The following is a 14574-nucleotide window of genomic DNA, read 5'->3' as shown; positions in this document are numbered from 1 at the left end:
TATTCATTCTTTGGGGGTTCTGGTAAATATTTTTGTCCACTTGAGGAAATGGTAATTCTGTGCTTTGAAAGATTCTGCACAGAGTCCAAAAAACAATACACCTCGCAAATGAAAATAAGGGTGAAGGCATAATGTGAAGCAGTTTTCTCTGGTTACAAACATTTATTTCCCACTGTAGTATGTGCTTGCATGGAGTGGGACACTTAACAAGTCTGTAGTACTTCACACCAAGCAACTGTCTTGGAAACCAATGGAAAACCAGTTTTGTCTTAGAATGGTGAATATTTTTGGTGAATAATTTAAATAGCAAAAGTAGGTGGGTTCTGTTACTAATTGTATTTGTTAAGTATATGTGAGTGTTTTTGGACTATGGGGCTGCTTGTGAATTGTTTAGTTCACCACTTTGTGCCTGGCTCTTGAATCCCTGGTGGTGGTTCCCCATCATGAGTGGTTAGCTGGCCCTTAACTTCCTGATGGACAGTGAGGAACTTTATGCTCCTTCAGATGATGTTTGTTTGTCACTCTGGTGTACTTTGAGGAAGGGCATCCCTTTCCCAGGAATGTGGTGGGATGGGGAGGGAAGGAAGAGAAAGGAACTACATGGGTGTGAATGAAATGGGAACACCAAGACCCTGAACTGACGCAAACCGAGCAGCAGTTGAGCATTCCCAGTGGGTGCTCACAGTCCCTGTTGCTCATTTGCCCGTTTGATCTCATCCTGATGGTGCTTCTGAAAGGTCTTTTATGTGGTGATACAGGAGGCCAAGAACCTTTTTGTCTCCTTTTTCTCTTTTAGCAGGATCAGCCTGAAATTGCAGGCTTATGGTCATAGGGTCTGTGAAAATCTCTACTTCCTCAGCGTGCAAAGAGGGGAAGGAGATGGATTCCACAAAATAGGACAGCAAGCAAGTCTTGTCCTCATGGACGTGTTTCTCAGCCCTTCCACTTGCTGACTGTGATCCTGCATTGCTTCTGGGAATCAACTGTGGGCACACACAGTGGGATATGAACTTTCCCACTGTTCCCCACCTCTTCCATAGCTGTGATACTTCTGGGAGTCAGTTGTATTATGTCTGTGGGATGACAAATCTAGGACAAAACCCATACAAAGAGTATGAGAGCACAGTGCAGTGTGACAGGTTCATGTGCTGTTCTCTGTGTTAGGAAGAAATGGTGTTATGTTTCATGAGTGGATAATTTGACCAGATTTTAGAAAAACCTTGCTCAGCAGGTTGAATTTGGCAAGTTTAGGTCCAGGGCAGAAACCAAGGCAGAACACAGCTTTGGAGAAGGGAGGCATGATCCATCATGTTACATCTCCAGCGCAGTTCTGGTAGAGCAGGCGTACACACCATTCCTGAAGTCCTGCTGTGTGCTGGGGGCAGAAGGCTCTTTGGAGAAGAGCTGTGGCAATATTTCTCCTTACTTCCAAAACCTTTCCTATTTTTCCCACTGTGAGAAGGAGTTTGCTGACGGTCTGCAGAGTCAGCATTTATTGGATCACAGCAGCTTGGCTCAGAGGAGATTTGTAATCACAGACTCAGGGTTGTGCACAGTACCTGTGCCTGTGGGTATTTCATGGCATATTTTATCCTTAGTAATTGTTTAAGCTCAAAACTGGCAATTATTTTCAATTATACACATATACTGTACTCACATAAACACACTGTGAAGAAGCTTAGAAACAGAAACACAAACTTAAACCATCTTCTAATGTTCTGCGTAAATAGCTGAATTGTATCTACTAACCTACAGGAGTTACAGGCTCCTTTGCTTGTCTTCTTGTCTGGCACTAGGCAAGTAATTCTTAACTACTTTGGTTTTCCAAGTTTGCACTATAAACTGTGGATAAGAATGTTTCTTCTGCAGGGTTGCTGTGAAGAATAAAACACTTATTGAAGCTTTTGAACACCTCAGTAGAGTGATGCAGTGCAATAGTGCTAAGTTGTTTCTAAGCCATCATTTAATATTATGGCATCCTGTTTTTTCATGTGTGTATTTAGTGAAGGAGATAATACATGAACGTGAGCTTTGCGTAGGAGTCTCTCATTTAACAAACATCTGAACGGTATTTGGTTTCAGAAAATTGAATGTTTCCCTTATCAGAATTAGTAGCAATTTTTGAATGTTTTCTCTCTTCTTTTGTAGGTAGCCTGTATGATACTTTTCATATGGCAGCATAAAATCTAAAGTGAATAGGAGACCTGAATCCTGTACCCTCTTTTAAACTATGTGAAAACCAGGAGAGTTTGCAACAGAGTGGCCTGAGGAAAAGGTGCTTGCTGTAGACTTCTATGTGCTTTGTTCTGCACTTTGATGGCTCACACTTTAATGACATATAAACTCATTTCTTGTTATTGTCTCTTTGCTGTGTATTCTTGTCCATATAATTCTCAACTCTTTAACACTTATAGTTGATTCGAGCTCTCTGAAGTTGCTCCAAAGGTAATACTGGTCCAGGATGCTGGATTAGAGCAGCTGGCTAGCTTCCTCTGGCCTATATGTGAGCTCTCTGTGGCAGACAGCTGCAGTATTTTCGTGAAAGAACACACACAAGCACACTTCAAAGTTTCTAGTGCCTAACATTAACCACCCATTAGATTGGCATCCTGTGTCGCATCCATCCACACTGATTCCCAATAACTTAAAATTCCACTATTATTGGCATGAAAAGGCTGCAGATTTATCAACATACAAAAAATCCAGCTAAACAAGTGTTAATCATGCACATCACATCAAATTAACATGTTCAAAATTAATATTCTTGACCTTGCCAGTGGGCAGAATAATCAGTCTTGCAGTAGGATCGTACTCCAGTGCGTGGTACCGGCAACTTCAGCCGATGTGCGAGAGAAGTGCTGACCTCTCCACTTGGAAATAACATTTCTCTCCCATAATAGACAGTCCTGCCTCTATGAAACAGAACCTTTGACCTTTCTAACAGGAATAATGTCCCTGTCAAGGTGCTGGGTAATCAGTATTGCCATGCCCGTTTAGAGACAGTGTTGTCATTTGCCACTCTTGTAAACAGGGCTGCCACTCCTACCTCTCATTTCTATTGCCTAATGAGGAATATGCTAACATCTCTGCCAAGTAGTGAAGTCTCAAATACAATTTCAGTTACATGTGAATTATCAGTCAGTCTTGGTATAGAAATAGCTCATGTTGTGGGTGAAATGTTTGCCTTTCTTCCTGTAAGTGGAAGGCCTGTGGAGTGGGAGTTTTCTAACAGACTAATATAACTCTTTTATATGCCTTCATTTGCATTAGGTCTTTGATTGACTTCATCCACTGAGCTGGTTTTCTCTTGCCCCTGTTCATTAATTTTGTGAGTAAGGTTCATTGGCACAGTCAAATCACCTCTGTGCTGATGTTCCTGTGTTGGCTTTCTTTTGGCTGGCATTCAAACTGTGCCCCCTCATCACTCCGAATGATCCTGCCAAAACTAGGGACTCTGAGGTCTCTTCATTGGTTATTTAATCTTAAGAAAAATATATTCTGGTTATTTCTTATGGGGCTGGTGTCAGCTTTAAAACAGAATGGGAAAGATATTCAGGAGAAGGCTCTGCTGTGGCAGCAGCTGTGTCTGTGGCAGGAGCAGCCGCCCCTGTGCTTTGGCTAAGGAAGCAGGAGGTCAGGCTGCAGAGAACTCTGCTGGCTGAGTCCTACTCGCTGCTCCTCTTTATGATCTCTTCTGATCCTCTTTTTCTCCTTCTTTTCAACTGGGAATATAATATTCATCCTATAAGCACCGGGAGCATTACTGCTCCCAATCCCTTTCTGCTGTTCTCTTCTTTGAGATGTATATGGATTTATTTTTTTTTTAAGGGTGGAGGAGTTTTTCTGTTCAAGATGCACTCAAAATCACATGCTTTGGGAAATGACCCTTAATATTACACGATGATTTCAAACCATGTATAAATAATAAAGCTGGTTGTAATTTTTTTAATAAAAAGCTATTTGGTTGAAGACAAAATATTTTCAAGGAAGTGAATGGTTTTGATAATTTTTTATAGTTAAGCATTTTTTCATGTGAGAAGAATATTTGAATGTTTTGGTACTTTTTCAAGTAAAGAGCTTCTATACTAGTTTAAATATATCCCAGTAAGCTAATTAAAAGAAAAGAAAAAGTCTTGGCAAAAAAAACCATAATTAAAACAACAGATTTCAAAGTATCAAAATGAAATAGTTGGGAAGTTTCAAGCGAAAATATATGGTCTCAGATGCATTTTTCAGGGAAAAAAGGGAAAAATTGTGCAATTAATTGGCTTTTGGAAACCAGTAAAATAGCCTTTAATGCTATGGGTTTGTTTCCAAACAAATTCAAGGAGATGTGTGTCTGCCCATGTTACTGGGTGGATGTTGCCATGGAAGGGATGAAAATTATGCAATGTGTTTCATCTTTCTGCTGAAGAGGACCTCTAGCAGTTGGGGTACGAGCCAGTAACTGTTGTGCTGGTGGGCATCTCAGAAGATTGCTGAGTTTGGCCCAGGACAGCAGCAGCATAAACGTCTGTTACAGCTGCATGGGAACTTCTGCCTGCAGAAATGTAATGCAGAAGTGATATTTCTCTGATCTCGTATAGTTGATCTCTGGTGCCTGTGTAGAGCCAGGTATATGAGTTTATTAATGTATTTACAATATGTAGAATGTTTTGGGCAGTGATGGATCACAATTTATTTCCACTGGCAAGGAAATTATCCATAGCTCAGTTTGAAGGTAATTCCCTCTTGTGTAGAAATGAATTGCACTATACCACAGCTTACTGTTATGTTTTGATACTAAATGTGTTAATTTCATTATTACCTAGCAGTTTAGTTAATAATTATAATAAATATTAATGAGGGAGCTGTCTGTTCTCGACCTCTCTGTGGCAGTACCTGCAGTAGGTTTCTGAATCCCTTTGATATCCTCATCTTTAGAAACCGAGGGCCATACCAGAGAACTGTTGTCCATTTTTTGTCAAATGCTATGTCACAGTGACACCATTGCTCAACTTGCAGGCAATTCCTCAAGGTTATGGTGCCCTTTGAGATGTAAACCAAAAGCTTCTTCAAGAGCTTTAATTTTTTTTCTTTTTTTCCTCTGGAGAAAAACCCACCAAAAAACCCCAGAACCACCTACTTTCTTTCATTTCCATTCTTATTAACTACTTCTACTATTAGAATTGCCTTTAAAGTTGTTTTTTTCCCCTCAGACTTTGCTGTCGAGGCATTGAAGAACAGTTTTACAGATGCCCTGCTGATTCAAACATTTACTCTACACTTGAAAAATATCAAACCATGAGCCTTTTTTTTTTTTTTTTTTTTTTTTTAAATAAGAAGGGAACGGCTGAGTAATGATGGGCTGGAGACAGTGCTTTTTAAAGACAATCTCTCTACCAGGCAGTCAATCTCAGCAAAAAGATTTACCATCATCTCCTGATTTTATTCTCTGCTTTCATAGTCTCTTTGCTCTTCCTGTAGGTACTTAACCAAACAAGAAATTTCTCTGCTATGGCCCTCATTGTCCTTCTTTCTGTTGCAGTGAAGCTGTTCCCTTCATCTGTACTCAGACAGACTATAGATCATCTCTCTTCTCTGTGCAAGGTCTGGTGGGGCACAGAGGAATCGGAGATGCCTTTGGTTGCACATGGGCTCCTTTCCACAAGTACCTGCACTGAGTCCTGTACTATCTGCCAGTGTGGGACTGAAGTTTGGCCTTAACCCTCTCTCCTTTTCTGTCCCATGTGCTGGGAACAGTTTAATTGGGTTTTCTGAGGAGGAAATGTATTATTTGCCTTTTGCATTGAACCTCTGAGAACAAAGCCTCAGGGAGTTGTGAGCCCTTCAGCCACCATAAACCTGTGGTGGTGGTGTGAAAGCTTTGAATATGCCCTGAATCTGCCATCACAGGTTGGTCCAGGACTTGTTGGGTTCTCTTTTATTGCCCTGAGGGCAAGTGACCAGCCCTTGAAATAAAGAACTAGAAGCTAATGGCATAAACTCCAGTTGAGGATGGTGTTTTAAGTCCTAGTCTAAGACATTTCCTTGAGCATCCTCAACTCTTGCATGAATCTTTGGTTGAGGAAGTTGGGGGTAATGTTGTGTTTCATCCCTCCTCTCCTTTGTGCAGGGGGAGAAGCAGAAGGAGTTGTTCAAATTGTCAGTTTATTGAAGTTGCAGATTGCTGGGTTAAATTCCATACTGTCTTTTGTGCCTTACTTCCCACATTTCTGGATCAAAGGCTGATGTCAAAACTTGGCTTCACAACTTAAGCTTAGGAAGGAGAACAGCTATAGAGGAGGCAGCTTCTGGTTAACACGCAAATATGCTTGATAGTTGGTGAAAAGGGCAAAGAAAGCATGAAAGGTAAATAGATTTACATTTAAATGAGCTGCATGCTGGAGGTTTCCCTAATGCAAAAGTCACTCTCTAAAAAAACTCTGAATGTGACAAAACAAGTGTTTCAGTCCAAACAAAATTCGTAAGATTTCAGCAGTAAGAGAAATAAAAATGTAAAGAAAAACACACTAATTAGGTGCTTGATTCTATGACCCTGGCTTGTGTTGGTGAGCACCAGTCTCCAGGAGCACTTTCTGTGGTGTGCAGAGACAGAGCCCAGGGCTTTGGTACGTGATGTGGTGGTGGGAATGAGTGGCACATGCTCACACTAGCACTCGATGGACAAACTAAGCAAAAGGCAGGGTACACTTACTGAGTGCTTTGGTGGGCCATCTCAGCCCACAGGTGTGAACAAGATCCTTGTAATGCAGGCAGTGCAGCAATAACCTTGGATTTTCTTTACTCTGTAAAAAGGGAATTATTCTTCAGTTTCACAAGAGAGGCAAAGGAATAGGAGTTTGAAAAGAAGAACTGTTTCCATAAGGTGGAAAATAAAAAGGGTACATTTGCTTCCAAAGGGTAGGTTTCATGCTGTGGTTTCTTCCTTCCATCCTTCCTAATTCACATCTCTAGGACGTGGAATAGTTGAGAAGGAGGTAGTTGGTAGCGAGTTGTTTACACATTATCAGTAAGTATTTAAAAAATTTCAGCTTTAGATAGTAATTTGAACTGCTTTGGTTTCCTCTGCTAAAGTTTTTGGTAGAGTTCAGAAATGTGATGGAACAAATAAGATGAAAAACAATCTGTACCATCCATAGGGGAATTAAAAGTGTTTAGTGAAATGCATCTTGTTAGATTCTTTGTAGTGGTTTTGTTGCAAGTATTTGCAGAATAGGTTCTGATCCTTACTACAAATAGCCAATGTGACTGTACTATACATAAAATAAGGATTCTTGAATTCTTTCAAAATATTTTGAAAAAACATTTAAGTAGAGGAAAACAACATAGCTATGTTTCATTGGAGTACATACACTTATTGTTAAAGTCTGATCTTCATATCAGCATCTTTGAAACATCTTCTCATAAAGTTTTTAACATAATTCTTTCAAACTGTGTTCTCCCAAATGTTAAAAATAGGACCCTTGCTGCATGCATTTTCTTCATTGACATGATCTGAACTGAAATTTTGCATCACAATTATGTGTTGCTCTTATGTGATATGATTATGCTTTCAAAGGTTTAACTTCTGTTCTGAAGATCAGATTGTAACTTTACATGCTTGGAGGAAGCTTCCCCACCATTCATCCATGTGACAGAACAGCAGTGAATATTTTGTATTTCCTAACTGAATGAAGAAATACTCCATGTGAAACTAAAAGCGTGATTTCATTGCTACTTTAACAGTTGTTTTGTCTCTTGTGATTTTCTGATAAGATTTAAACATATTTTCCCTGGAAGAAGTTTGCAAGGTTCAATACTCTATATGTGATATCTACAGTACTGTTCTACATTTTTCACCCTGTTGGGGTGTTAGCCGTTATCTTCTCTGCATGATTGCCTGAATAAACAAGCTATAGGGTGTTCAGTGTGTTTAAGATACAGATATCCACACATTCCAGATGTGTTGCAGAGAAGGTCAAAAGTCAAGTGTCTTCAACCATAGTTGAAAATGTGTTCACCTTTTTTTCAAAGTTTATAATTGTATTTGTGAGAGGTTGCAAGTAAATTTTAAATTCCACTTAATACAGAAAAATTGTGTTCTATTTTCACTTTCTTGCTTAGCTGTAAATTAATGCATAATTAGAAATAGATAATTTTGATCAATTAATGATCCCTCTTGTAGTGTATCCATAGTTTTCTTGTCTAAAGGAAAAAACTTAGGTAGACTTACTGTATGTAGAATATGTGCACAGGAGCACCATGGAAAAAGAGACTGTGTTTACTGTCAGTTCTCAACTATCCTATTCAGAAAGAGTATCTTAGATTTACATCACCAGTTGCATTACTTGAGGAAGGGAAAAAAAGACAGGATCCCTCTTTGGTGTCCGTGTAGCTTATACTGAGTAAATATTGACAAAGTAGTCTAAAGAGCAAACACTTTGACATTTGTAAGGTCCACTGGAAGGTCTTGTATATATTTATACAGCAAGAATGAGTACAGCATACCAATTTTCTTGCACTAGCTCCTGAGATAATTCTGCATGGACTTTCTTGTTGAGAAAGGTATGTTTAAATGTGAATGGGTCACTTGTTACACCCATTCTATATAATCTTCTCAAATTGCTCTTAGTCAATTGTTTCAAAAGGTTGCGTCACCTACTTCTGCCATCTTCTCTAAAATATGATACTCCTAATAGTGATAACTTCTTACAAACCTATTTTTTTATTATTGTAACTGGGGATTTTTTTACTTTGTAGGAATTTTTTAATGTTTGTTGTATTTTATATTTTTTAAAGATTAAGTCTCAAAACTGTAATGAGCAAAAAATGCTTGCTTAATTTAAATTGTGAATCTGTCTGTTAAGAAATGCATTAAGGGTAGAAGAAGCATAAGACATATTAATTGACAGACAGGAACTGCTGTCTCTGAGGTTGATACAAGTAATTTATTACTTTAGAAATGAATGCCACCTCCAGAATGTGCTTCATTAATTTCAAATTTAGTTTTAATTTCAAGCTGTTGCCCCTTGAGAAGAATAAGGTGGCAAATTATGTTTGAAGAGCAGATTTTTTTCTTGCTCTGAAGAAACACTAAATTTTAACTGTTTAATTTTACAAATAAGTACACTTCTTTGGCTAAAACACTTCAGCAAAAGTATGATCAGCAGAAACTAATTTATATTTTCTTCTCTTTATAATAGCCTATGTTTCAGACGAGCTAAAAGCTGCAGCACTGGTGGAAGACGATGTTGAACCTGATGAAAATGCAGTTGATGGGGAGCCTTCAGCAAAATATGCCTGTCCAGAAAAAGACTTCAGTAAGAACTGCCAAAGCTACCAAAACTCTCCAGCAGCTGAATTTTCTAGCCATGAAATGGACAGTGAGTCACATATCAGTGAGACAAGTGACCGCATGGCAGACTTTGAGAGCAGCTCTATTAAAAATGAGGAAGAGAGCAAGGAGGTTTCGATACCACTGGAAGACTCTACTGTATCTGATAGCTTAGAACAGATGAAAGCCGTATATAATAACTTCCTCTCCAATTCCTACTGGTCCAATCTCAATTTGAACCTTCACCAGCCAATTTCAGAAAAAAACAATGGTAGCAGCAGCAGTAGCAGCAGCAGCAGTAGCAGTTGTGGAAGTGGCAGCTTTGACTGGCACCAGACTGCGATGGCTAAAACACTGCAGCAAGTTTCTCAGAGCAGAATTCTTCCTGAACCAAGTCTTTTTAGCACAGTTCAATTGTACAGACAAAGCAGTAAGCTTTATGGCTCTATATTTACTGGAGCCAGTAAATTCCGCTGTAAAGACTGCAGTGCTGCCTATGATACTTTAGTAGAATTAACAGTGCACATGAATGAAACGGGACATTATCGAGATGACAACCATGAAACTGATAACAATAACCCCAAAAGATGGTCCAAACCTCGTAAACGTTCTTTGCTGGAAATGGAAGGGAAAGAAGATGCCCAGAAAGTATTAAAGTGTATGTACTGTGGTCATTCATTTGAATCTCTTCAGGATTTGAGTGTTCACATGATCAAAACAAAACACTACCAAAAAGTGCCTCTGAAGGAACCTGTTACACCTGTAGCAGCAAAAATTATCCCAGCTACTAGAAAGAAAGCATCACTGGAGCTGGAACTTCCAAGTTCTCCAGATTCCACAGGTGGGACACCAAAAGCAACAATCTCGGATACCAACGATGCACTTCAAAAGAATTCTAATCCTTACATCACGCCAAATAATCGCTACGGTCACCAGAATGGTGCCAGCTATGCCTGGCACTTTGAGGCGAGGAAATCTCAAATTCTGAAGTGCATGGAGTGTGGAAGTTCACATGACACTCTGCAGGAACTCACGGCTCACATGATGGTGACAGGACATTTTATTAAAGTCACGAACTCTGCCATGAAAAAAGGGAAGCCAATTATAGAAGCCCCAGCGACACCAACAATAACATCCTTAGTAGATGAGAAAGTCCAGTCTGTGCCACTAGCTGCCACCACCTTTACGTCTCCTTCCAATACACCTTCTAGTGTTTCCCCTAAATTAAATGTTGAAATAAAAAAAGAAGTAGATAAAGAAAGAAGCATTGCTGATGACAAAATGAAAGACAAAGAAAAGTCAAGTGAAGATGAGGAGAAGTATGATATCTCCTCAAAATACCATTACTTGACTGAAAATGACCTAGAAGAAAGCCCTAAGGGAGGTTTAGATATACTGAAATCCTTAGAAAACACAGTTACATCAGCTATAAACAAAGCCCAGAATGGCACACCAAGCTGGGGTGGCTACCCCAGCATTCATGCTGCCTATCAGCTTCCTAATATGATGAAGCTGTCATTGGGTTCATCTGGGAAGAGTACACCATTAAAACCTATGTTTGGAAACAATGAACTAGTATCACCAACTAAAAACCAGCCCTTGGTGTCTCCACCAAGCAGTCAGACCTCACCTGTGCCAAAAACAAACTTTCATGCCATGGAAGAATTGGTGAAGAAAGTCACCGAGAAGGTGGCTAAAGTGGAGGAAAAAATGAAAGAGCCTGAAGGAAAGCTTTCTCCAGTGAAGCGTGCAACACCTTCCCCATGCAGTAGTGAAGTCAGTGAACCTCTGAAGATGGAGTCCTCCAATGATGGTGGCTTTAAAAGCCAGCAGAACAGCCCGGTCCCTCAGAGAGATGGCTGCAAGGATAGTCCAACTGTAGAACCTGTGGAAAATGGGAAAGAACCTGCTAAGTCCATTGTAAGTTCTTTAAGTAGCAGCACAGCTATCATTACCGATCACCCTCCTGAACAGCCATTTGTAAATCCACTAAGTGCACTGCAGTCTGTCATGAATATTCACCTTGGAAAGGCCGCAAAGCCATCTTTGCCTGCTTTGGATCCAATGAGCATGCTTTTTAAAATGAGCAACAGTTTGGCAGAAAAGGCTGCAGTGGCCACCCCACCTCTACAGTCCAAAAAACCAGACCACTTAGACCGTTATTTTTATCATGTCAACAATGACCAACCCATAGATTTGACGAAAGGCAAGAGTGACAAAAGCTGCTCTTTGGGTTCAGCGCTTTTGTCATCCACATCGACATCTTCTGCATCTTCTTCATCTACAGTGACAACAGCAAAGACATCTGCAGTCGTGTCATTCATGTCAAACTCGCCGCTACGCGAGAATGCCTTGTCAGATATATCTGATATGCTGAAGAACCTGACAGAAAGTCACACATCAAAATCTTCCACACCTTCCAGCATATCTGAGAAATCTGACATTGATGGTACCACAATAGAGGAACCAGAAGAGAGTACACCAGCTCAGAAAAGGAAGGGACGTCAGTCTAACTGGAACCCTCAGCACTTGCTCATCTTGCAGGCCCAGTTTGCAGCTAGTTTACGGCAGACTTCAGAGGGTAAATACATCATGTCAGACTTGAGCCCTCAAGAAAGAATGCACATTTCCAGGTTTACAGGACTTTCAATGACCACAATTAGCCACTGGCTAGCCAATGTGAAATACCAGCTCCGAAGGACGGGGGGAACTAAGTTCCTTAAAAATTTGGACACTGGGCACCCAGTGTTCTTTTGTAACGACTGTGCTTCACAGATCAGAACTCCTTCAACTTATATCAGTCATCTTGAATCGCATCTGGGTTTCAGGTTAAGAGACTTGTCCAAACTGTCCAGTGAACAGATTAACAATCAGATAGCACAAGCAAAGTCACCGTCTGAAAAACTGGTGACGTCCTCTCCAGAGGAAGATATCGGAACTTCTTATCAGTGCAAACTTTGTAACAGGACTTTTGCAAGCAAGCATGCTGTTAAGCTTCATCTTAGTAAAACACATGGGAAGTCACCAGAGGATCATCTTCTGTATGTTTCGGAGTTAGAGAAGCAGTAGCATTTGCTTTTGATTAAAATAACTGTAATTTGCTTTGAGGAAAACTGTCAAAGACGCCTTAAAGCTACTGTTTAGTTCTTGGCACATGTTCTTATTTTAACTCCAGAGTCGCTCTGGGCTGAACTGTTTTGTATAACTGTACAGTGTTTAAATAGAGGTGCATAATCAGCTGTTGTTACTGGTAAAATATGAAGGTTAAAATGCAGTGGTAAGTGTTTGGAACTTTGTGTAAATTGGATTTAGTTGCTGTGCATCCCTCTGATGCATCAAGCTGCATGCATTAACAGACAGTTTAATTAAGCATTTATAACTAATTCTGGTGCACTTTTTTCATGTGACCTAAGTGTGCTGGTATTTCTCACCCTATAATCTTTAGCCCTCTGAGTACTTTGAAGCACTTTTGCATTAATTTGGTAAAATTGTATGGATATGGTTTTTTTAAACCCTTACCAGCTTAGTTCTGATTACTAATATGAACCTCCATTTATGCAGAGGTGTCTCACACCTTGATATTTAAAAATATAATTTTCACATTGAAACATAGATGTATATATTGTATAGATTTCAAAATCTCTTATGAAAAATGTGATTGTGATTAATGCCATTTTCTTTTTCTTCAGTATTTTTAGCAACAGTGGTTTTTATACCTGATAACCCAGGTATAAAGTGTACCTATAAATAGTGTATATTTCATTTTTTTAGATCTAATGGTTTTTCTTTTAACATCCAAACATTGTAAATTATATAATGAAAGATACCACAGATAGCATTTATAAAGTATTCAGAAACATTATTCTTAAAGCAAAGTATGTTTTGTTTTGTTTTCCTATACAGTACATCTATATTAATAGAGGTTCATGTTTAAATTATACATATTTATTAGTGTTGCTATCATTTGTTTGTTGTTTGTTTTAAAACCATCTGAAGAAACAGAAGCCACGGACTGCATTCCTGGCATGCATTCTAACTGTTTTGCACAACATGACTTTTAAAGGTATTTATTAGTAAAAAAAAAAAAAAATAAAAAGAGAAAATTCAAAATAAACTCAGTGCTCAAAGGGTTAAATCTATTTGAAAAACTTGTACTGTATTTCCTAAACATTGATAAAGCCTTTAAAATGTTTGTACTGTAATACTTTGCTTAAAAGTTATGAGGCATTCTGTGATATAACCTCTTTTACTTATTTATAAGCGCTCTTGGTTGTTATTTCCTATTGTAGAATGCCTTTTTATTTCAATTGGTAACTTTCTGTTTTGTTCTGCCTAATTATTCTCCCAAGATTCCATACTGCAGCTTTATCTTTAGGCATATGAAAGGTAACCCGTGGTTACCAGCACACTAAGTGATTCTGTTCGTCTCCATTTTTGGCAGTTAATTTGCAGAAGTAACTGACAGCTGACACCATATGAGAATCTATGTATAAAATATTGGCATGTAAACAGCACAGACACTGTAATGCACTCTGTGCCCTGTTTTGTTGTTGACAATGAAGCACCATTATATGACTCTTCATATAACCTTTTTTTCTACAGCAGCATTAAAATTGTCTTTTTGCTATAATTTTGTGTTGCGTTCACAATTATGTCTGAAATGTGCTACGACTAACGAGCACATTAAAATTAAATTGTATGCTATCTGTTTATGACTGAAGCTTGAGTAGGTTTCTTCATCTGCCAGGTGCTGGCAGTCAAAAGCTGCACATAAATCACTGGAGTTTTAGTGAACTTTAGCATTTAAAGAGCAGGGTAGCACTTATTCAAAGGCTGCATTAACAGAATTTTTTTCACCCCAGAAAAGATAAATGAGCATTATAACTCCTTTTTAAACATCAGGTAAGGCTGTCTGTGAAGACGGGGTTTATAGCAACGTGTGGCAAAGCAAATAGGTGTTTTGCTGTGCTGTGGATTCAGACCCAGGCAGATACTACTGCTCATATGCGTTCCCCCGAATGTACTGAGCAGAGTCTGCAAGTTGCACCGGTGGGTATTTCACGGCTTAGAGAATCCCTTTCCATCTACCCAGCACTTTCAAATGACAGGAGTAGGAACCTGAGACTGATGATTTAAACTTTGTGATTTTGAAGCGAGTCCTTTTACGCCCTACCTGCTGTTGTACCGCATTCACAGCAGATAGCAAGAGGGGAAAAGAAGATGAATAAACACATGCCAAACAAACGCAAACAAGCAGG

At 39.2% G+C, this 14574-nt stretch overlaps 1 protein-coding gene across 1 annotated transcript; it reads left to right on the top strand.

Annotated features, from left to right (window-relative positions):
- The first annotated feature begins 9193 nt into the window (after positions 1-9193).
- TSHZ3 (teashirt zinc finger homeobox 3) lies at positions 9194-13936 on the top strand. The gene has a single exon (XM_010184788.1). It carries the CDS (start codon positions 9359-9361, stop codon positions 12383-12385), a length of 3027 nt encoding a protein of 1008 aa, XP_010183090.1. The 5' UTR covers positions 9194-9358; the 3' UTR covers positions 12386-13936.
- Positions 13937-14574: the final 638 nt, after the last annotated feature.

This window comes from Mesitornis unicolor, unplaced genomic scaffold (genome assembly GCF_000695765.1).
Source record: "Mesitornis unicolor isolate BGI_N332 unplaced genomic scaffold, ASM69576v1 scaffold26415, whole genome shotgun sequence".
Lineage (NCBI taxonomy): Eukaryota > Metazoa > Chordata > Aves > Mesitornithiformes > Mesitornithidae > Mesitornis > Mesitornis unicolor.
The sequence above is the reverse complement of the archived record's forward strand: the minus strand, read 5'-3'. Positions and strand labels throughout refer to the sequence as shown.